Source organism: Artemia sp. Qi Xiang Cuo, chromosome 4 (genome assembly GCF_049724085.1).
Source record: "Artemia sp. Qi Xiang Cuo chromosome 4, ASM4972408v1, whole genome shotgun sequence".
Taxonomy (NCBI): Eukaryota; Metazoa; Arthropoda; class Branchiopoda; order Anostraca; family Artemiidae; genus Artemia; species Artemia sp. Qi Xiang Cuo.
In genome coordinates, this window is record NC_142797.1 from 63,246,048 (window position 1) to 63,270,645 (window position 24,598).

The 24,598-nt window shown below is 35.9% G+C and overlaps 2 protein-coding genes across 3 annotated transcripts in view; one reads left to right on the plus strand and one right to left on the minus strand.

Annotated features, from left to right (window-relative positions):
* Cap-G (Chromosome associated protein G) overlaps positions 1–24,598 on the minus strand; it is a 149,896-nt gene that overhangs the window by 53,316 nt on the left and 71,982 nt on the right. For both annotated transcript variants that reach the window (XM_089087621.1, XM_089087622.1), the window contains exons 9-10: positions 14,555–14,710; positions 2,662–2,797 (exon numbers count right to left, since the gene is read on the minus strand). In XM_089087621.1, coding sequence (XP_088943747.1) covers positions 2,662–2,797; positions 14,555–14,710 — 292 coding nt within the window. The remainder of the gene's footprint in view (positions 1–2,661; positions 2,798–14,554; positions 14,711–24,598) is intronic.
* On the plus strand, positions 5,591–11,741 carry LOC148953320 (uncharacterized). Its single transcript, XM_089087620.1, has 3 exons — positions 5,591–5,738; positions 9,715–9,822; positions 11,553–11,741. Exons 1-3 carry the CDS (start codon positions 5,717–5,719, stop codon positions 11,615–11,617), a joined length of 195 nt encoding a protein of 64 aa, XP_088943746.1. The 5' UTR covers positions 5,591–5,716; the 3' UTR covers positions 11,618–11,741.

A 24,598-nucleotide genomic window follows, 5' to 3' on the forward strand; every position in this document is an offset into this window, starting at 1 on the left:
TTTCTCTCTTTCTTTTCTATCTCTCTCTCTCTTTCTATCTCTTTTCGTTCTCTGGCTATCCTCTCTTTCTCCATGAAATTTAATAAATTCATTGACATTCCCTTACGGGCTTCAATTTTTTCCATACGAGCCTGATGATATATTTCATTGGCTTGTCTATCTTTTTCAATTTTGTCCATACCGGCCTGATGAAGTATTTCATTGGCTTGACTATCTTTTTTGATTTGATCTATCTCATCCTGTAATTTTTTCATATACTCTAGTTGCTTTCTAGCTATTCTCTCTTTCTATTCTATCTTTCTCTCTTTCTTTTCTATCTCTCTCTCTTTCTATCTCTTTTCGTTCTCTGGCTATTCTATCAGCCTCTTCCTTTCGTTCTCTATCTATCCTAATATTCTCTTCTCTCTGCTCTCTAGCTATTTTATAATTCTCCTTTTCTCGTTCTCTGGCTATTCTATCAGCCTCTTCCTTTCGTTCTCTGGCTATTCTATCAGCCTCTTCCTTTTGTTCTCTATCTATCCTAATATTCTCTTCTCTCTGCTCTCTAGCTATACTCTCTTTCTCTCTTTCTTGTCTATCTTTTTCAGCCTACATTTTTTTTTTATATTCTGAGTGCTCTCTCTCAAGGGCCTCCATATTAACCTGTTTTTCAATTTTCCTACTTTTTCTATGGGCTTTACTTGCCCCTCTTGGTCTTGAGTTAATCTCATCTCTGTTCGAAATAATTTCAAAATTCCGTTACCTGAAATTATCTCTTCAATCTAAATGAAAATTATTTTATCCATGTCTCTTTTTATCCTTTCGTGAAAAATTGTTTCCTTTTAATTTGCCGATTCTACGTGGGTCTTGTCTTACAAGTTAATTATTCGCGTGATCTACTGATTCTTAAATTTTATTACTTATTATTATTCGACTAGGCACAGCTCAGGTAAAAAAATTTCTCTTTGCGATTTTCTATATATGTAACCACAATAGGCTACTCTTGAAGGCTAAATTACTTGTCTCTTCGAAAACAAGGAATTCTATTTACTATCAGTGCTGTTGATAGCTCCATTTCTTGCTGCCACCGCTTATTGGTGTTTATGCGGGGGTCACCACTTATTGATGCAAAAATGGCGCAAAAAGGTTGCTATGCCACTTACTCAAAGGGGAGAACCCCTTGTCAGCCCAAATGTTAGTGGGATTCCCGCTCTTATTCCAACGGTTCTGCAAATATCGAGTTTGGTACTACCCGATTTACAGTATACCCTGTCCCCGGGTATGATAACGCGATCGAGTGGTCAAATGGCCAATTTCTAAAGCCGAATGTACCCGCCTTGGGTTACGGCTAGAAAATCTCTTAACTCTCTCCTTGGAGGTAACAAACCTCCCTGTCAATATAATAATGACGGTACCTCGTAGCTCTATTCCTACCCTGCCTGGGTTACGGAAACTAGTACACAGTTTGTAGAAAATACCTTACTTGTATTCTTCCAAAAGGGTCACAATAATCCCACATAAACATATCTCCCCGAACGGGGTCTAACGCAGACTAAAACAAAATAATATTTTTCACACAACTGTTCATATGGGTGGACCTTCGCTTGGCCCAGCCAATCAGCTACATCCCCATTCAAACCCAATTCTACCTTTTAGATTTATCTTTCAATGACTCCAAAACCAGGAAGTACCAAGAATAGAAATTGGTTCAAAGCTTACTTATTGCGACACCTCTAACTTAACAACGAGAATTTAACCTGTCTTTTGAAATTATACTATAAGCAAATGTAATTATGAAAACGAAAACAGGTCTTTTATCTGAAAGGAAAAGAAAAAGGGTGGAACCCCAACACATCTCTGCTCCCTTTATAAGCAACGAATGAATTGTAGTTGTACGTTTCGTGAGTTGTAATCATGCGAGCGAGTCGATGCCCGGTAATGCATTTAAAATAATTTTTTATGTATAGGTTCTTTGTAGACAGCATTATAAGCATTGTCACTCAAACATTCTCGCGAAGCGGTAAGGGTTTTAGGAGAAGTCCCTCTAACTGTAATATGGCAAATTATCAGAATTAATAATACACGTATTTTTTTTCTGAATACTAAATCTCAAAAAAAGATTCCTTTGATTTTGGAAAATAAATGAAGACTGAACATTTATGGACGGTAAAAAAAAAAACAGCTGTTGCTACGAAATTTCAATCTTCAACAGAAAATAGCCGAAGTGTGTACTGGTAAAATAACACCTTTTGTTGTTTCTTAAATTTTGAAACAAGACTAAAGCCACAAATTGTTTATGCTTAAGCATATTTCTTACTTCAATATTTTTGAAAACCTCAAAAGCCATCCGATCGAATGATTTGGCTTCCTATGGGTTGACGATATCCAATGACATTGCACGGGTGAAGCGTTATACAATTCAATGACATTACACGACATTAAGAGGGTGGGCGAGTTTTGTTAGATAGCCAATGAAATTGAGGAACGCTTCGGCCCTTGTGTTTTCCTAGGGGTGAGGTATCTGGCGAAACCTAGTCTGTGCTACAACCGTTGAAAATATGTCGTTGACTTTAATTCATAATAACACCTAATTTTTTTTTTCCTTCTCTTTAGGGCTCAGAAAGCGCCAAAGTTGACATTTTGATAAAATCATAAATTAACAGAAAAAAGGAGGTTACTTACAAGAGGTTCCCGTATATCTGCGACAATTTCTAGTAAGTCTGTAGTCTTCTTGTCGCAACCAGTTTCAAGTCCCCAATAACAACGAACCAAGGGCCGAGCTACACGACTATTGACACCTTCGTGAAGCAAAAGGTCCCTAAAAAAGCATAAAAGATATATATCAACTAGTAGTTAAAATTTAATTACAGATGACGCAAATTTTGATATTGAGAAAAAAAAAGAAAAAATAGATCGCCAAGGCGTCATTTAAGGAGGCCTTGTTTACAAAATGACATTTATTTATTGAAAATGTAATTTCTATTTCCCCTTTTTTATAACAGGATTGACAGCGCCATTTACACGATAATATGCAGTTCAGGCATATAAGGAGGACTTTTTTGTGGGGGGGGGAGTGCGAAAAGCATTGAAAATAAGCAATTTAAGGGGAAAAAGAGCTCATAGAAAAAATCTCGAGATTTTTTCGGACCATGGAAGATCTCCTCCCCTTGCGTATTTGCGTGATACAATTTTTTTGGAAACAGAATTATTAACAGATATACGAGCAATACCTCATACAATAGACAATAATTTCCCAAAGATGTATCTAATAAGATAAGGCCAACGGCATTACACTCAACCTAAGTAAAGATGGTGGTAGCTCCCAGAAGTTTAGAGCCGATAACTCGCAGCACCTACTACGTCTCAATTTTTTCAGACAGGGTTGCCAGCTCCAGTTCAGCTGACAAGGGACAACAGATACATCACTTTGTGTTTTGGCCATTTCAGGATTTAAGTAAAACTCTGTTTCTTCTCTTTTCAGAATTAAATTAAGCAATCAAATTTCCATCAAAAGAGAAGAATTAATCTATTAAATTTCATAAATTGAGAAGAAATTAGGCTAAAACTAGAAATTTTGCATAAAGTCGTTGTAAAAAAGGAACTAAATATGAAGGGCAAGAAAACAGAGGATGAGTATACGAAGCTCCAGTTTTTCCAAGAAAAATGATTTTTTTTTACAGAAATACATGAGGACAGCCTTCCCATCAATGTCCCTAAAAAAGGACCTGGAGAGCTCAGTACCCTAATAAATTGTCCGTTACTCCCAGACGGTAGGGAGGGGGTAACATTTTAACAAAAAGAATGACAATTTGTGCATAATATATCCAAAAATCACCTTAATATATAAAACTTGTTAGATGTTAAGTTCAAAACTGATTTAACACTTTTTGAACTCCCATCCCCTTCATACAGCTCCTCCAATATCAAATGCAGTTTAAAATAATAAAAAAGAAATATTGTACAAATATTTCTAATTTTTAAGTTAGATGTGCCACGCAGCATTTTCAGCCTTGCTCTATATATTGATAACGTTTTAGATATTGTCAAGTTATTCTTTACTATCCATCTGAGTATGAAACACAGTATATGCGTAGTAGGGGGGGCCAGCGTTTTCCTCCGGAGAATTCACTTCCGCACATGTAAAACTGAGCAGCCATAAGGCAACTAAGAGAAATAAAAAGGACCAAGAAAAAATGGGACTGTGGAAATTTCACCTATATTCCAAAATACATGTAGAATATATGGTGTAGAATCAAACAGGCAGTGGTAAAGAACTGTAAGTAAAGGGCAATACGGGCAAATAGTAACCAAGCTCTATAAAATCGAATGTTGATAACAATTGTAACTCTAATAAAAGGAATTTTGATAACAGTTAATACACCAAAAGAGTTGGTTTTTTATGCTGATCCCAAATATAAAGTTCATCAAGTTTAATGTTTCACATCAAATGCCACGAGTCTGAGAAAATATTCCCGATTCTCGAAAAATAGAGAAAACACCCTGAAGAGACAAGTGATCATAATGAAAATCACACAATCAGATTCTATATATTAAAGAACCCTACTGTGGATGTTTCAACCTTCTATCCACAAAAATGTAGAATTTTGCTGTTTTTTTTCCCCAGAAGAAAGATCACGAATCATGGGCGTAGGCAGCATATTGTCTAGGGGGGGGGGGGCAGTTAATAGTGTGATGGAGGGCCTTTTATCAACTGCTTTTCCAACCAAATGCTTTTCAGCCATATCTAATGTAAATTTGAAGGTCTCGGGGGGGCAGCTGCCCCCTCCCTACGCCCATGTCACGAATGCGAGTTTATTAAATTTTTTTAAAGTTATTTTAATAGCAATATTACTCAAATTAGTCAGTAAACCTGACCAACCAGTCAGTAAAATCCATTGCCCCTCTCCCCTTGACATTTTGCCGAAATGACGCCCATTTTGGCAAGTGACGCCTCTTGTCGGTACCAGACAAAGTCTACAGGAAGTAATCACTTGCTTGTTAGTCCCAGTATATTAAGGATGCACATTTACATAAAAGGCACCTCTTCTAAAGTTGCCACTGATTTCATATTTTCAACTTATTTTCTTTCATCATTATCTTACCCTGCTTTGACAGCTCAACCCAAAAAAAAAACATGAAAAAATAATAAATCCGATTAAAAACGTAAATTTTTAAAAATAAACTTTTAATAAAAATATATCCCTAAATTCCTTCTAAACTTCAATATTGCACAAGGGTGGATTTTCTCAGGGGGGATTTGCCACGAGGTTAAATTTTCTGGGGGAATACGCCTAGCACCGTGCAGTGCAGTTGCAAACTAATCGTTTTCCCTTCTCAAGTCTCATCTTTCAAAATCATAATTTTATAGCTAAGGTCTTTTAATTTTGCACAACCGGTACTCCCTTCTCCAACTAAGGAAATTATGCGTTATATCCCAGCTTGCCCAATAATACTTTTTGATTACCATTGTGAGGATAGAAACCGTTTTTTTTTTATAGCCTATTACGTACTGCATATTCCGTAATTTATCGGTTCGGAAAACAAATTATTGGACTTCATCCATGATGACGAAGAAGCTTTAACAGCATTCGCTACGGCACCAATGTTTCCCAACAATTCTAGAACGACGGCATTCATCTACCGAAATTGCATAAAAAGGTAAAGCTCAGCTGCTTGAACAATCAGAATAACTGACCGTTTTGGAATAAGAAAGAACGCAAGCAATCTACACAGAAAAATGGATGGACCAAAATGCAAAGGTAAGCAGTATTAGTCTATAATTCAATGCAGAAACCAAGGGGTTGCTCACTAACTTTAACAGATGTCTTGACTTTGTGCATCGTTCATCTTTGAACTTGCAATAGGCTTTATGCATATACCCCCCTCACAAAGATAATTATATATATATATATATATATATATATATATATATATATATATATATATATATATATATATATATATATATATAACTCAGAGAGGAACTTAGATGTTTTGATTATAAAAACTAATCCTAGTCTTGAATTTTCTATGTATAGAAAGCCGACTCATAATGATCGATATCTACATTTGTCTTCCCATCACCCTCCTTCTGTGAAAAGAGGGGTAATAATCTCTTTAGTCGACAGAGTTTTAAAAAAATTTCCCGTAATCATATAAATTCTGAATTAAATTATGTCAAGGATATTCTTTTTTGCAATGGTTACCCAATCAAACTCATTGAAAATATAATAGATATACGATTAAAAAAAGATAAAAGAAAAAAAATAAGTAGATTGTCCCCTTGATTCAGTTACACCGGCAATTGAGAAAAAAAACTTTCATCGTTTTACCATACATCCCGAAACTTGGCGATAAACTTGGAAAAATTTTAAATAAACATAATCTCTCTGTTTCTTTCAAAACCGAACAGAAAGTTGAACACTTTTTCATCTCAGGAAAGGATAAAACAGACCCTGTACTGGGTAGTGGTGTCTACAGAATCCCGTGTTCTTGTGGAAAATTATACATTGGTAGGACCCATCAAGGACTAGGTGAACGTTTGCATGAGCACAAAATTTCGATAGATAAGTCCCTGAGATTAAAAAATAACAATGACAACTTTGATTCGGCATTGGCTTCGCATATTTTCGTAAATCCGACCCATCTAGTTCTGTTTGACGAGGCAACCTTAATATCAACTGTTAATGGCGTACCACAAACTTTTAAAGAGGTAATTGAGATAAAAAAAAAATATATGAACCAAAATTTAGCAATAAATATAGATATTGGAGATATTTCATTAAGCCCAATTTATGATAGTTTAATTTTAAAGGACTCAATCAATATTTTCATCCGAAAAAACTCAAAAGAACCTTTTTGCATATCTAATGAAAACCGAAATTGTAGACCAGCTAAAATTATTGCAAGACGAAAGATCCTTGCACAATCATCTTGGTAAATTCATTTTCATTGATTCCTGTCTGGTTTTTTATTCAGTGTCTGTTCTGTCTTTGTATAGTAAACTTCGAAAGGTTAGATTTTTTGGGGTGTGTTTTTTTTTTTTTGTTTTTGTTTTTTTTTTTTTTTTTGTGTTTGTGTTTTTAGCACTGAGGACGACTTGGCGGAGGTCCTTGTCGAAATATTTGCTTATGTTTTGTCATCTTCATGTTTCGCTGGCTGACAAAATCCTCGTTTTTTCACCCTTTTTTGATTTTATTTTTCATTTTGTTACTTTCTCTCCTCTCTGAGTTTCGTTTGATATATATATATATATATATATATATATATATATATATATATATATATATATATATATATATATATGTATGTATTATATGTGAGGTTATTGATATCACCTTTCCTTCTATTTTGGTTACAGCGGTGTGCGTGTAACTGAACCCCAAGCAACTGAACTCCTGTAACTGAACCACCGTGCAACTGAACCCCCGTATAACCGAGCCCCCTTGCAACTGAACCCTCGTGTAATTGAACCACCGAGCAACTCAACCCCATTTAACTGTACCGCCATGTGACTCAACCCCCGTGTAACTGAACCCCCGTACAACTGAACCACCGTGCAACTGAACCACCGTGCAACTGAACCACCGTGCAACTGAACCACCGTGCAACTGAACCACCGCGCAAATTAACCGCCGTGCAACTGAACCCTCGTGTAACTGAACCACCGTGCAACTGAACCGCCAAGTAACTGAACCACCGTGCAACTGAACCCTCGTGTAACTGAACCCTCGTGCAACTCAGCCATCGGACTTACGTTGGGTGAAATCCAATTTGGTTATGAACCATAGTTATTTTGGTATGGTTATTTAACCTTTAAACTGTTTTAAATAAAATGGCCGTCCCAAAATTTAGATCGGATGTATTTGGGATAACAATAGGGTGGGGTGGAAGCCCTCCGATCACTTTTAACTCTGAAAAAGTGCACTGGAAATTTTGATTTCCAATCGGATGAGCCCCCCCTCCAAAGTTCATACAAAATTTTTTCTACAAAAACCTACAGGCCTGGATTTACCACTAGGTCCAAAGGCCCGGACCTAGAAGCGCATAATGCTAGCGGGAGCAATAAATTATCACTGAGTAATTTTTTCCTGACAAAAACTGGACTGATGTGATTTATCGTCGCCAGGTGCAATCTACCGCCACGCTGCCTATTCACAGAAAAGTGACTTTAAAACAACACAGGAATTCCAAGGTCACTTATAAACTGTCAGATGTCTCCCAATAGTGGTAGCTGAGAGTTCGGTATTACCCCTCTCTTTCATCACTTTTTGCTCATCAGTTGTGTTCTGTTAACACACGGTTACATGGTTACACACAGTTACAGTTACATGGGGGTTCAGTTACACGAGATTTTAGTTAAATGGGGTTGAGTTGCACGAGGATTGAGTTGCACGGGGGTTCAGTTAAAGGGGGTGCAGTTGCACGGGGGTTCAGTTACATGGGGGTTCAGTTACACGGGGGTTTAGTTAAATGGGGTTGAGTTGCACGGGGGTTGAGTTGCACGGGGGTTGAGTTGCACGGGGGTTGAGTTGCACGGGGGTTGAGTTGCAGGAGGGTTGAGTTGCATGAGGGTTCAGTTAAAGGGGGTTCAGTTGCATGAGGGTTTAGTAGCACGAGGTCAGTCACACGGGGGTTCAGATGCATGGGGGTTTGGTTATACGGGGATTCAGTTGCACGGTGGTTCTGTTACACGGTGGTTCAGTTACAATGGAACCGGTTATAGCCCATACTTTCATAAATGCGCTTACTAAGATGTGTTGAAGCATTTCAATGCATTCGATAGATCTATCATGACACAAAAATATGTACTTCGGATTAATTATCTCGTATTCGTATAATGCGACATGCAACTCTAGCAGTCTATTATGTATTCTTTTCTTTTACATGTTTGAGGATAAAAGTCTGCATTCAGTACAAAATTTTTCCTTTGATTTTTAAATGCCAAAATTTTAGATGCTCATGATACAATTTCATCTTATTTTTTTAACTCGTGCGTTGCAATAATCCAAAGCTGATATATCCAAGATTCTATTTTAATTTATTAGTAATGAATTAATTTCTATTTCAAACAAATTTATGTCTCTTTACGTGTCAGAGGAAGTCTTTATTAGCAGATAATTTGTTTTTCTTTGTTTTCAACTGCAATGACGCAGTTAAAAGTTTGTTTTTAACTTTTAAATCACGAGCATTTTTATGGGGGGGGGGGGTGCAAGAGGGGTCCATATCTGGATAGTCAAGGGGCATGGGATATATAATGTTTTTTCTCCACATTATTGAGGGGAAACTGCCCTCCTCCTCCCCCCCGACGACGCCCCTGACTGCAATATGCATAGGATAAAATATCCTGCGTATATTTTTCTATCAAAGCTTGTGACCCAAATTCTGTTTTATTTATAAAAATTCAATTGACTTCTACCTGAAAAAAGCGTGTTTCCTTCCATATATTTGACAATGAAAAGCTAATCTTAAGTCAGTAGTTTTTTTACTTCTTATATGCTATATAAAAATAAAGTCCACCCAAATACAAACGAGATTTCGGGTTTCTTTCTTCTTTCCTTCATTTAATTGTTTACAATAGTCCAAAATTTGAAGTTATTAAACTTCGCAGTTATCCAAGATTTTCGTTTCTATTTAAGAGTATTTAATTAATTACCATTTGAAACAGATTTATTTCCCTTTACATTTTTGCAAATGATTTTTTTTTCAGTCAGTAATTTTTCGTTTCCATTTTAGACGCCACGTGCAAATGCAATCCCTGTAAATGCAGCTCGGATACAACCTGCTGCTCCGCTGCTACCTGCAAAAGCAGCTCCGATACAGGCTGCTGCTCCACTGCTCAAGGTATGTTGATTATCTAACAAAATATAATTTAAGATAATTTTGCAAACCACATTGGCCTGCCATCACAAAAAAAATAGAGAAGAAAGCGAGAATGGAGTTTTGTAAGGCCAACGAAAATACTGGATTCAATAAAAATGTTTCGAGAAAACAACTGTTTTCTTCAGCAATATAGTCTAAAAAAAACAACATGGAGATCAAAATGAAACAAGAACCAAAATTGGAAGAATTAAAAAGCTACCAACTCGGAAGAAAATAACAGATAAAATAAAAGAATTGAAAACAATAAACTCAAATGGAAAAGGTCAGCCACTCACCCAAATTCTAACGACTGACTAAGTTCTAATGTAGAATCTAGACAAGCAACCGTCTTTTAAGTGAAATAAAATAACAAAGCAGAGAACTACGTCACATTCCTCTAAATTTAAATAAGGCTTTCTTAGCAGAGGACTTTCTCGACCATCAGAACCAAAAGGTCCTGTGCTGAACAAGCTTAATTTAAAATCAGACCAACACGACCTTTCTGAAGATTCTTCAAATTTTCTGAAGCAGGAGAATGAATGGTCCTCTGCTTCGTCACCCTCTTTAACTTTACTTATTTCATCACAGTTTTGACGAAACAAACTGTCATTTGAGCCACATCCAGACATTCAGTCTAGGAGGGGGAGTGCTACAAAATTTTATTTTAAGAGAACTTTTTACTTCTCTTGGCGCAGCTTTAAAAATTTTCGGTGAATTTGTCCTGTAAAAAAGCCACTGAAATAACAACGACTACAGTAAATTTTTTAAGAACATTAAATTTTAAATTTTAATACGTTAGAAGTTACATCTACATCAAAATCCACATTAAAATTTTAATAAAATTTGTTAAAGAGCCAATTTAAAACTTTGAGCATTTCTTTGTCAAAAACCAAAATATACCTAAAATTAGCAAAATATGAATTTTGCTGTAGAAATCCTTAGAGGAAGTGAAAGGGGTTTCGTTAGTCAACTGATCAGCTAGGTTACACTTCTGGTACTTAAATGTTAAAAAACTATTTATACTCTCAGAGCATTAAAAAGCTGCTCAAAATCACACCTGAACCAGTGTCTGCAGCTTCGTCTAGTGCCTTTCCAATATAAATTGCTTATATATCAAGATATCAAATTTTACGGGCAGATAGAGAAATAAAAAAAAAGGTTGTGGCTGAATAATCTGAATTCAAAAATAAATACCCAAGTCACTAGTACTCTTAGACAGTAACTGCTACTTCAAGCACTAACAAAAACCAACTGCAGCACAAAGCCGCCTGAGGCCAACATAGGTCTGCACTCTCCTTGTTCATCCCAATCTATTCAAAGCCTCCCTCTTTAAACCGTCCCAAAAAGTTCACATTTCCCTTAAGTCTTTCCTTACAACCTCCTCCCAACCCATTCGGGGACGACCCACTTTTCGTTTGAACCTATATGGTTGGCCGACAAGGACGATCTTTGGCAATCAAAAATAATTTCCATTCATTTTCATTATCTATGCAAAATCTGTCTTTCATTCCCCCTGAAAAGTTTTTGGATATGCTTTCTTTTTGCAACAAGCAATTTATATAAAAATGATTGAAAATATGCTGTTGTTTTTTTTATATATAAATAACAAGTTTGTAGTTTCTGACGTGTTAAAATGTTAAAACTAGTTATATTATTAGGGATTAGAAAAAATTGTTTAATTATTAATTTATTTAAAGATTTAATTTTTTCAGGTAAAGTAACTGACGCCTGTGTCTGTAGCAAGCCGTGCAAATGCAACCCATGCAATTGCAAATGATTGGAAAGTTGAATATGAAAGTAAATCAACAGCCGTTTCTCCTTTTTCGTATTTTTTTAATTTACTAATTCACCAAGCCTTGTAAGTTTTATTACATTTTCACAATAAAAGTATTTTATAACTATTTTCTATTTTCATAAGCTTTAAGCTCAACCTGTAATTGAGTCCTAAGTTCCATCGCTTTCATGCAAAATATTCAAAAGCTAAGCAAAGTATCCATATCCATAAAAAACAATACTTATAGCTCTAAGCTCAACCTCTAACTGAGTCCTACGTTCTATCACTTTATTCAAAATAGTCAAAAGCTAAGCAAAGTTATCCATATCCATAAAAAAACAATGAGCTCTAAGCTCAACCTCTAACTGAGTCCTAAGTTCCATCAATTTCATGCAAAATATTCAAAAGTTAAGCAAAGTGTCAATATATCAAAAATAATGCTTCTCGCAGTGTAAGCACATTTTAGAGCTCAAATCTGTTAGCACTGAGCAAAGGTTAGCCTGGGGCAAAGTTCGGAAAGTCCCATTCTTCTAATTCTTAAGAATGAATGAAGAAATGGTTTGTATCAAAACGACTTAGTCACAAGCTCGAATAGTTGAATTTGCATCGTGCCGAATAAAAAAAAATAAAATAAAATAAAAAAAAAATACACGGTCAGTATCTACTATCAAACTGTATACTCGTCAGTCTGATTGACTTGACTGACTTTGAATTATCAGTCCGTCCTTGAAGGTCGTCTTGGGGCCTCATCCTACGCAATAGCGTGATTATGCCTTTTGTATGCTTCACGGTCTTCTGCTAGGCAATGAAGGTCAGAAAGGCGATGAGGCTCAAAGTTTTCCTTCCGCCTCTCTAAGGGGCGACCGCAATGAGGAGAACCGTGAATTTAGCCTTCGAAGATGATTTTCCGGAGACAGACCTGACTCATCCGTTTGATGTGACCAGCCCCTGAAGTTACTGGAGTTGAATCTTTGTGAGGATAGTTGATTGTATTTTAAGGCGCTCAAGGAGTTCGACGTTTGAGATTCGATCAAGTTAGGTTATACCAGGAATATGGCTAAGACATTTAGTTTCAAACGTCAGTCTGATAACCATAAAATGTATTACCTCCAAAACTAAGGTGGATAATTCAAAGAGAGACAGCAGGTTGACAGAGAGACATTAGTGTGGAACAACCCCACTACTTACTTGTGTTGCACCACTTGACGAAGACATTTAGTTTCAAACGTCAGTCTGATAACCATAAAAATGTATTATCTCCAAAACTAAGGCGGATAATTCAAAGAGAGACAGTAGGTTGACAGAGAGACAGTAGTGTGGAAGAACCCCACTACTTACTTGTATTGGACCACTCGACGAAGTTCATTTAGTTTCAAACGTCAGACTGATAACCATAAAATGTATTACCTCCTAAACTAAGGCGGACAATTCAAAGAGAGACAGTAGGTTGACAGAGAGACAGTAGGTTGACAGAGAGACAGTAGTGTGGAAGAACCCCACTACTTACTTGTGTTGCACCACTCGACGAACGAGGGTATAAAGAATCAAATGGGTGCCACCTGGAAGAAAACGGAAACTATTGCATATATATTTTAGCTAGATGGTATTTTGGTCGACCACGCTCAGGTAAAGATCACAGTCAGAATTATTAAAGAACAAGTATTTACAAAGTACCCTTCCCCAAGAGAGTTCCTTGCAGTAATTCCTGTGACGAATCTATGTCAAGGCCTTTTTGCGGTCTAGATGGAATAACCCCAGCCGTTCTAGATGCTATATGTTTCTGAATACTTTTTACGTTCCAAACAAAATAGTAAAACTTACTAAAATCTTAAGATTTAAATTTATAATTATGAAGAACTTATTTTAATATACTAAAGAGAGACGATGGGAGCTAAGTATTTTTTTTTACTAATTAAATATAAATAATTAATAAATTTGATATATTAATTAAATATGTTAAACACTGAACATATTCTAGCAGTTAATTCATTTAATTTGCGATAAATTTAAAGCTAAACGATCCATAATTGTTAAAAAAAAAAAAAACGATTATGATTACAAATCATTTATTTAGTTATACTTGGATTTAGTTAGAAAACGATATCTTAGTTACAAAAAACTAAAATAATTTTTTCCCAGCAGAGTTCGTTGCAGTGATTCTTGTAGTGACCCTTTTCGAAAGATCATTGTCTCTATAGTTGGTCTATTCTCAGCTATTCTATATACTTTTAACCTTCAAAGTACAGAAAGTTAGGTTTGATAGCATTGTAAAAACAAAAATATTCAGCGAAACGCTTTCAAAAGGTCAGATGATAAAAAAAGAACAAAGTAAAGCACAACTTTATTTTCCCCGCAATTTTATTCTGACAATCTACTTACCTTTTTCTGAGACTGTTTCAAAAAGTTTAACGGTAAAAAGAAAGCCCGGCGACGGGTAACCTTATTTTCCCCATTATTTTTTCTGCGATCTAAGGGAAGGTTATCAAATGATTTTGTTTTTTTGGAGCCCCTTATTTCAAATGTATGGACTCCTTCCATTATTATTATTTGCTCAATACTTACTTATTTAAGTAAATGTATTTATTTGATTATAGCTCGTTGTACCGTTGTACGAAATTACAACGTTGTACCGTTGTAATTTCTTGTGAGAGTCAAGGGGTTCCGTAGTGAACAGCTTAGGAGTAACTCACGCAATTCGGATAAAAATTAGCAGCAAGGGGTTAACTTCAAAGACAGTACTGTCATTCCATCATACATGAAAAACATAATTCAAACAAATGGGGACTCTTGCCTTATCAAAATAGTGACAAAAAGCAATAATGGACAATTTCGGACGTATAATCAATTGCCATCCTCTTATTTGTTTGTAACTATCTTGGTAGGGAAAAGGTCATAACTTTTTGAATAGGTTTGCCCATAGATAATGAGAACGCAACTAACCTGATGGTTTTGATGAGATGTCTTCTCCCGCTTTCATCACTTTTGTCGAAGATATCAATCATTCCAATCAGCTGATCACAAATAAATTCATATTGTATAGCGCTTGTTGCTTCAACACCTTGCGAGATAGGTGCTTGTGGAGGCTCCAATATAAAGCTGAAAAAAAATTACGTAGAAGCCATGTTGACACTGATCAGCTAACACTAACATTGAGAATAAGGTAATACGACATTCATCAATAATGATATTCAGCTAATATCCAAACCAGCTTGGATATTAACTGAAGATCAATATCATATCTGCACAGAGGGATATGAGAGGGGGATTCCATCGTCCAAGACTTAGTTTGAAGAGCCATCCCAAGAAAATTTGAACCCAAAAGTGCATTTTTTTTTTTCATACAATAAAGCCCTTAAAGTTAAAACAAAAGTCTTCGACGTTTTTTATGGTAATATAACCACCACACCCTCTGGTGTGTAGCGTCTCGTTCTCTGAGGTGCACATACATGACAGAACTTTATTTGTTTCTACTTTCAAGAACAAAATTATGACTCGTTAATAAATAATCAGTCCGACGAATTATGGTTCTCTAACACTCTTCTGTCAGAGACTCGATCAAGTAGCCAAAACTGAAGCTCAGTTAATTTGAATATTTTTGTAATTTTTAGTCAAGGCCAGTCAAATATAGGCAACAGAAGACAGCTAAAGTTAAAATAATGGCAAATCAGGATTTGCAAAGCCCTTACAATCAGCATTTACCAATACTGAAATTGACAGCATGATAAGAAATCTCCCTATAACCTCACCAGGGGAAGATATGATTTATCCACGGTTTGTTCAAGCTTTGCCAATGCAGCGGATTATGGTGTTGCTTGCCATCATCAATTTGGCTTGTAATGATGGATATTTTCCAAGTGCATGGAAAATGGGCCAAGCAATTATGATCCCAAAACCAGAAAAGGAAAATTCAAAACTGGAAGACCATAGGTTTAAAACTTTACTCCCAGTGCTAGGGAAAGTATATGAATGACTTGTTAAGAAAAAACTTAATTATGAAGTAGGAAAAAGGGGTGGCCTCAAAGATGTACAATGCGGCTTCAGGAAAACCAAAAGTACCATAGAAAATTTGCTCCGCTTTAAACAGGATGCTTTATATTCTCTCCACAATGGACTTGTAATGATTGCAGTTTTCCTTGGCGTCAAGAGCGCGTTTGATAACATTGTGCATAGGCAAATAATGTCAGGAATAATTGAGGCTGGAATAAGAGGTAGGATGTTGCTGCCTAGTAAGAATTATCTTGAAAACTGAGTAGTGACAGTGAGAATAGGAAATAGAATGTCAACAATACTAGCAAGAGGAAGAAGCGGAATACCTCAAGGGTCAGCTTTAGGACCTGATTTTTACAATATGGGAGAGTATAATATTCCTATTGGAGAAGGAGATTCAAATGCAGGAATCTTCACCGATGATAACACTTTGTGGGTTATGGCAAGGACATTGGAAGAGGGAGTCCAAGCTATCCCAGAAGTATTAGTGCAAGTTGAAAACTGGGCGACTGATATTCATCTCAAATTTTCAACACATAAAACGAAAGCCATGTTAATAACTCGACAAAAAATGAAAGTTGTCCCAATAATTAGATTTTAAGACCAGCAGATTGAATTTGTGAGTGAAACAAAGTTTCACTCACAAATTTGAATTGGACATCACATATTGAAATGACCAAGGCTGCTTGCGTGAAAAGGTTCAATCTGATGAAGATGCTTACAGCCGTTAGCTGGGGGCAAAAACCCAGTTTTATGATGGAGTTTTATATAAAGTATATTAGGTCTAAGATAGAATACGCATCCGTGATTTATTCCTCAGACAGTGACACAACCATAGCAAAGTTGAATTCCGCATAGAATGCAGCTATACGCATTGCCTTTGCAGCCAGAAAGACTATCCCTATTGTGTTTTTAATGTCAGAGTCAGGACTTGAAAGCCTGGAAACCAGGAGAAAAGTAAATATCCTGAAATACATTAAGAAATTGTGGACAGCAGATAAGACAAACCCAGTTAGATCAAAATAGTTAAACCAGAAAAAGTTGTTATATCAAATAAGTTTAAAAGGAGAAACCAGGAAAATATCTTTGAAATATCTTCTCGTATCAGTGAACAGTTTGGAGTGACACCAAAAATGACAGATATGTAACGAGTTCCAGGAATTGTATTACCTGCTCCTTGGGAGACAATAAAACTACAGTGCAATATGAAGTTTGAAATGAAAGGATACCATAAATACATTCTAAGACCACACTGGCTATACATGACATGAAACTAAGAGGAAAGGAAATAATAAAAGAAAAATAAAATTAAAAAAAGTGAGAAAACGAAGATTTTGTCAGCCAGTGGCAAAACATGAAAACGAAGAACAGGCAAATATTTGGACAAGGATCTCCGCCAAGTCGTCCTCAGTGCTAAACAAAAAAGAAAAAAAAAGAATCTATCCTTTCGAAGTTTACCTGACAGAAAGAGAATAGACAATGAATAGAAGCCAGGCAGGAATCAATGAAAAAAGGATTTACCAAGATGGTTGAGAAAGAATGCTTTGCCTTGCAATAGTTTTAGCTTGCCTACAATTTCGGGTTTTATTAGATATTCAAACTGGTTCTCATAAATTAGACCGTGGGAAAATACTGATTGAGTTTTTTAATATTAAATTGTTGTAAATTGGGCTTAATGAAATATCTCCGGTATCTCTATTTAGAGACAAATTTCTGTATATATATTTTTTTTTATCTTAATTGCCTCTTTAAAAGAATGCGGTAGGCCATTTACAGTAGATATTAAAGTTGCCTCCTCAAAAATAACCAAATGTGTAGGATTTTCAAAGATATGCAGGGCCAAGGCGGAATCAAAGTTGTCAATTTTATTTTCTAATCTCAGGGACTTATGTATAGAAATTTTGTGCTCATGCAAACGTTCACCAAGTTGTTGATGGGTCCCACCAATGTAAAACCTCCCACATGATTGGTAGGTACATTGGTAGGACCCATCAACTACTTGGTGAACGTTTGCATGAGCACAACATGAGCACAACAACTTGGTAAATCCTTTTTCATTGATTCCTGCCTGGCTTTTATTCAGTGTCTATTCTCTTTTTGTCAGGTAAACTTCGAAAGGTTAGATTTTTGCTGGGTTTTTTTTTGTTTTGTTTTTTTCTTTTTTGTTTAGCACTGAGGACGACTTGGCGGAGGTCCTTGTCGAAATATTTACTTGTTCTTCGTTTTCATATTTTGCCACTGGCTGACAATATCCTTCTTTTCTCCCTTTTTTAAATTTTATTTTTCTTTTATTATTTCCTTTCCTCTCTTAGTTTCATATGTCAAAGGATACCATGATTCTAGGATAAACTTTAAGTTTATGATGGCAGAGAAATACAGGGGACTCCTTGATATATATACTGACGGATCTAAGAAAGTAACCCAATTTCCGCAGTAGGGGCCAACATTGTCATTCCATTGATACAAGTGTCAAAGTCATTTAAACTGCATTCAGAGGCAACAATCTTCCAAGCTGAATTAATAGCTATAAAGGAAGCAATTGTATTTGCTAAAGAAATCTTAGCAACCAAAGAAACATCGTATTGTTTTCAGATTTTAAAAGTGAATTGGAGGCACATGTCAATTTTGATCATAATGGGAAAATTTCAAGAAGTTGTATTGTGCTACATGGAAATAGCATCATTTATGTCAACAGCAAACATATGTCTTCACTGGATCCCAGCCTATGTTCAGATTGAGAGGAATGAGAGTGCTGACACAGCCACTAAAATGGCATGTGAAATGATAAATGTATTTACTAGTGGTTCAACTCCTACATCTGTAATGCAAATAGACGAACTGATACAATCAGTGAGAAAGTATGATTTTGAGGATAGTAGAAATCAATCTGGAAATTGGTTTGTTACCCGAAAAGCAGCAAGAAAGTTTGAGAGACATGTCACCTTGTGAAAGCAAGAATGTCGTAACCGCATTTTTTTAAATTCCGAGAAAAACGCAATTGGAAAAATCAGTTTTTGTGGAGGTGAATGTACGGTCGATAGAAAAACGAATGAAAAGCCAATTTAAAGTCGCTTGTCAGGGAGACCTTTTGGTAGAATTTCGGGCCTGTTGGATAAGATTTACTAGGTCAAAATGTCGAACAACAAACAGATACGACATTTTAGCCCGCCCTGTTTTGCTGCTAAAGTAGTTACGACAAAAGTGCAGACAGTGCTTGGGTTCCTTTTCCATTTTGTTACAACAATTCATCAACAAGGTTTTCTCAGGAATAGGCAAGCCTTATTTTAGAGCCCGCGTGGAGTTTCGTGGAGAAACGTGGCGTTTCTACCTTTTTGTAGCACTTCGGTCATTTAAACTGAATTTAATACAGTGTTTAAACTGAATTCGATAAGTGATTATGACACAACATCAGAAATTTCGACTTCTTTGTAAAAAAAAGGGCAAGGAAACTTATTGGGTCTTTATTGATTGCCTTTCCCCTTTCTCAGATTTTTTTATGGGAGGAGGAGGGTTGCCGCTTCTTCTTCTAGGCAAGCTATCTGTACTGCAGTGGGTGGGTGGTTGTTGTCTGGATTTATAATTGCAAAAACACACTTGTATTACTCCACATTTAGAGGAGACATAAAGATGTAGGCTGATTGCACATCTCTGATTTTTTTTCAATAGGAATAACATCTTTGAAATCCAACAGCTTTGGGACAACAAGAAACTCAACCACTTTTAGGGAAGAAGTGTCTTACCTTGCCTTAAAGTTTACCCTACATAGAATTTTTTATTTCAGAGACTGATTCGTCATAAAACGACATTTTGTAACCGACTCTTTTCGAGTAGCCTTGTTTATATTGAAGTTGTTTAACTTTAGAAAATGGAACATTAGCGTATTCATAGATTTTGGAGGCCTGCTGAAAATCCAGCACTTTGTTCATTTGATGAACAAACTTTGTTCGTTTGATGTCGTAAGTAGTAAGCGCCCAATTACCACGAGTCGTGATTGTGTAATAAGCCTTACCACGGCCAGTGACCTATTACTATGAACCCTACATGGCTTGGCAGACAGGTTTTCTATTGTGACACTCATTTTTTGTGTGTCAATCGGTTAGAGAAAGCTGGTGGTTACTCCATATAATAACTTGATTAGTCGGTTTTTTTAAAAGCTTGCCAATCTATAATGTACTCAATTAAAAACCCTATATAATGTCCATACAGTGCATTCCAATTTTCATTATGTTTTAAGACATTGTTTATAGTACACTATATACTATTACCTTTGAAAACAATGGATTCGTCTAATTTCGATGTGAGTACACTTTTTATTCTTTTATTTCCCCCCCAAAAAAATTAAAGAAAAACTTTGTTATAGTACATTCATTTTTCAGCTGGGCTTGGACGCACTCCCCTCCAACAATACAAAATCTTAAGAATATGACGAGTATATTCGATAGAAACGGCAAAGCACGCTGCAAATTTTTCTCAGGCGCGTAACTTTTGACCAGTATAGCTAAACTTGATGAAACTGATATATTTGAAATCATCATCATAAGGATTCGCTCTTTACGCTAAAGTTTTTTTATTGTTTAAAAAAATAAAGTTGTGTGACAGGGTCAAACTTTAGCGTAAAGAACGAAGGCGTTGAGGAGGGGACAGTCCCTTTCATATAGGGAATAATTTCTGTTCGTTTTAATGTCGCTCCTTACTTTCAGTTTAAAAAACTTGTTTTTTTTTTTTTATTTATGATCGTTTTTTAGTTAATGCAGCTTTTATTTGCATAAAAATTTTACTTTTCTTTTGCTAAATGGATGTCTTTACAAATTAACTTACATAACTAACTTCTATATTCGTATATTTTTCTTCTGGCAAAAAAATACAAAGTTGCAGATTTTTGCAGATATGAGCTTGAAAGCTATGTAACAGGGTTTTCTGATACGCTGAATCTGACGGTGTGATCTTCATTAAAATTCATTCACTTGTAGGGGGTGTTTCCCCCCTCTTTAAAAAATCGGGTAAATTTTCTCAGGCTCATAGCCTTTGATGAGTAATACTAAACTTAATAAAATTTATATATTTAGAATCAGCATTATAAACACATTGTTTTGATACATTTATTAACATCAAAATTCCGTTTTTAAAAGTTTGAATTATTATTGAGCCGTCTCGCTTGTTTTTTTATTGTTTTTTTTTTATTACGTAAATGTTATTACGTATATGAGGGGGGGAGGGTTCTTCCCTTAGTCAATACCACACTCTTTACGTTAAAAGTTAAAAAAAAATTTTGATTCACAAACCCCTGAATCACAAAGTCGGTTTAATTAGAATAGATAGCTCTTTTGAAAGCACTAAAAAAAAAATTGTAGCGTAAAGAGCGAGGCAATGAGTTGGGGAGAACCCTCTCACATACATTATAATTTTAATTCGATTTTATTTAACAGTAAGAAGAAGGAAGGTCAAGAAATTAATAATAGTAGTAGCTTTAACCCCTTATATGCATCACGTCTTAATGGACAAAAAAAGTTTTGCATTTAAGAACGAGGAGGGTAAAGTTTTACCTATTAGTAATTTATACAACGAGATAGTAAAAGGGGGTTGTTTTTTTTTCATGCTAAATTTTGCCTTTTTTTTAAAGTTAGATAATGATTGCAAAAACCCCCCTATTGAGAAAAAACCAAAATTCTGTCAAGCTGCGCTAGTTAAATAAGCTAGGCCAGAAATTATAAAATATAACTGACAAGTAATCCGGACAAGCAATCAACGCCACAGCTTTATCTACAAGGGCCCTATTCCACTAAAGTCAGCTCTATGTAAGCTGGAAGGAAATTGAAAAGAGAATGGACTGCTTCTCATAATGCCTCAGCCCAGCCTACTCAAGATCGTGAGCTTGACCCCCTTCATTTTTTGCCAGGGACTTAAGGTGTAGAAGCCCAGTCGGAATCTGTAAGTATATGCATAATTTTTTCTTTCCTTATTCTCAAACAAATGGAAAATTTTCTCAAGCGCATAGATTTTGATGAGTAAAACTTAAATTTGTTTCCAAACCATTCTATAATAATCCTATTTCATTTTCTTTCATTAACCAAATTAGCAGTATATAAAGGAATGCTTATAACACTGAAATAGCTTATCATGCATTTCTAAAAAAACTTAATTTGTAACTTCTCTTCTAACCAAGACGTTTTCTAATGCAATAATCAATTATTCCATTAAACAAACTAACTATTTGAAAACAGACTATTCGCTATTTCACAGTTAACAATCATTCTTAAACTGGGATATGTAATTGCACTAAGCTTTTGCGCATATCTGGTGCTCATCAAATCTCCCATCGCTACACCTGAATTTTAATCCGCTCGATAGGTATAATTTGAATTTTAAGTGGGGTTCTTGTAACAGGATGTCTATCTCCGATAGGATATATTAACACAGGAAGAAAGTTTTTTAATAATCTCCAATTATGTCTTCACCGCGATGTCAAGAAACATTATTTGGGCGAACTCATTTCAAGCAATTATTTCGTTGAAAGAGTTAGGGGCATTTTAAAAGATGCTTTCGAGAAAGAATTTGAAGCTGTTCTATTTAAACAGGATTGTAAAGTCCAATATCCCAACTCGAAAAGGTTTCGATCCTCTGACTCCGAGGGATGCTCCCGGTTCCCAAAGTTCCTCCCAGGAGGACTGTAAAAGTAACAATCTCTAAAAGGACAGAATTTTAAATGTACTTTAGTTTTTGTTATGGATAGAGAAAAAAAGTTATTCTCTCTCTTACATTGGACCGGATATCTTCTGTCAACTATACCTATAACTTAAAGCAACTCAGGTGCCAAATGATATAAAAACAATCAGAGACACGAGAGAGTTACTTCACCAACCGATACATGGCCTTCATTCCAACTAAATAAAGCTGAGGTGTACTTGCTCATACATCACTCCACGCCAGTTGCACGATGGTTAAATTTTATTCAGAGTTATATTGACGAGGATCACGCACTAGAATTGGACCCATATTTTGCGTTCTTATTCTGAAAATTTTTGGGAATAAAACCATTAGTTTTTTATATCATTCTCTTGTTCTAACTTACCCTCTAAGAATAAGACTACATTTTGCTGACTAAAATAATATATATTTTTAACAAGTTCAGTTGTCATAATGAAAGACATGTGGGAATGTAACTTTTTTTTCTTCTTCTTTTAACTGTTTAGGAGGTGGGTTAATGAATATGAAAAAATGATATTGGTCATTAAATATATTAACATAATGGTTATTTTACCTAAAAAATTAAACTTTTTTTTTCTACAGATTAGTGATATAGCACCACCACCGACACCATTGAGTGATGAAGCAAGTGTATTAACAGGACTAATTCTTACACCACCAACGGAGTTCAGTGAAGAATCTACACTAGTTATAGAGAATATGGAGTGGCATAGGGGGTTCCTTAATGATTAGTTTGGGGAAATGGTTAGCCTGGACGACTTAAGCTGTGAAATTGACATGCTTGAGGATCCGGAGTGGGCAGATAGTGTTATGCGTGAATATTTAGGTGATGTTACTAGTGCATCTGAACCGGGTCCTCATAACAAAATTTCATCACAGGAAAAAACAGACTGGCTCGATCAATAGTCCCCAAACACCTTGGAATATGTACTAGAGGACTGCCTCGTCCAACATCCCCCCAATATGATTGAACAGATTGTGAGTGGTGGTGTTATTGACAATTCCCTGTTACCCTCCGCCATTCCACCTAATGATATAGATAGTAGTAGTACAACAGCAACAGTATCCCCTCTTCCGGATTTTTTTCTGTACAACTCTGTCTTGCACCACACATTGGTCTACAGCGCCAAATTCGGTGACCCCTTCAACTCTCTAGTGTCGGGGGATATAATAACAGATCCCCTGGCCATTACACATTCATATACTGATAAGAGTCGAGCCATTCTTGAACAACACAGGGGGGTGTGGGGAGTGGGGGTCAGTTCAACAGCATCAATAGCACTAAAAATATTTTTTTTAAATGAAGGTGCGGGTGAGATTTATTCGAAACACTTATACACAGACATGATTGGGTTTCGCCCGCATTTATAAAATTAGGAGGCGGTTCTTCTAATTTGGGATAAGAGTGTACAAACGATGTAGTAAATTTAGAACAAGGGGGGTATTGGATCCGTGGCTTTACTGATTTAAAGTCTAAATGTTAATAAATTTAGGTTTAAAAAGAATTTTATATTAAAAGGGGGAGTGGGGAATATTGGATTAAAATATTATTCAAGTTTATAGGGGTGTAAGGGGATACAACAAGTAAGTTTTGATACGAGGCTGCAGTATTTCAAGTATGCAATTTTAATTGCTGCATAAAGACCACTTCAAATAGACGCATCTAAGAAAAAGTTGGATAAAATGGCAGTTAATGGTAGGGTGGGTTCAAAGTTCTCCAAAGTAAATTTTAATTGTTTAAATGATCGATATCCCGTGACACTAAAAGGACTCGATATTTTTGAGTGGGCTAATGCACATTTGAAGATTGGTGTCACGATGTTACAGTATAAAACAGAATTTGAAGAGGGCCAGCATTCCAATAAGAAGGATGTCTTTTTTTCAGTGCGGCCTCCTTCAGATGAATCAGTAGAACATTTGGTGTGGCTTCTATACACCCCACCCACAGACTCTAAGTAAATTGGTCATATCAATCTAATTACGGATATTAGTACGGTTTTATATGAGGGTAAAACGGGGCGTGGGGGTGTGTGTTATTACTGTCCAACATGCCTCTCAAGATTTCGCTCTGATTTAAATTTAAAGCATCACATGAAACACTGTAAACGTCATGGATACCAGGATGTGGGGACGGTAAGCGGAGATAGAGCGATCTTACGTTTAAAAATTTTTCAAAACACGCTCCTGCAGAGCAATAAGATCGCTTTGGACTGCGAGGCTAAGCTGACAGACGTGTGCGATCCGTCAAATTCAAATCGTGTTAAAATATATGAAGCCATAGGTGTCTCTTAC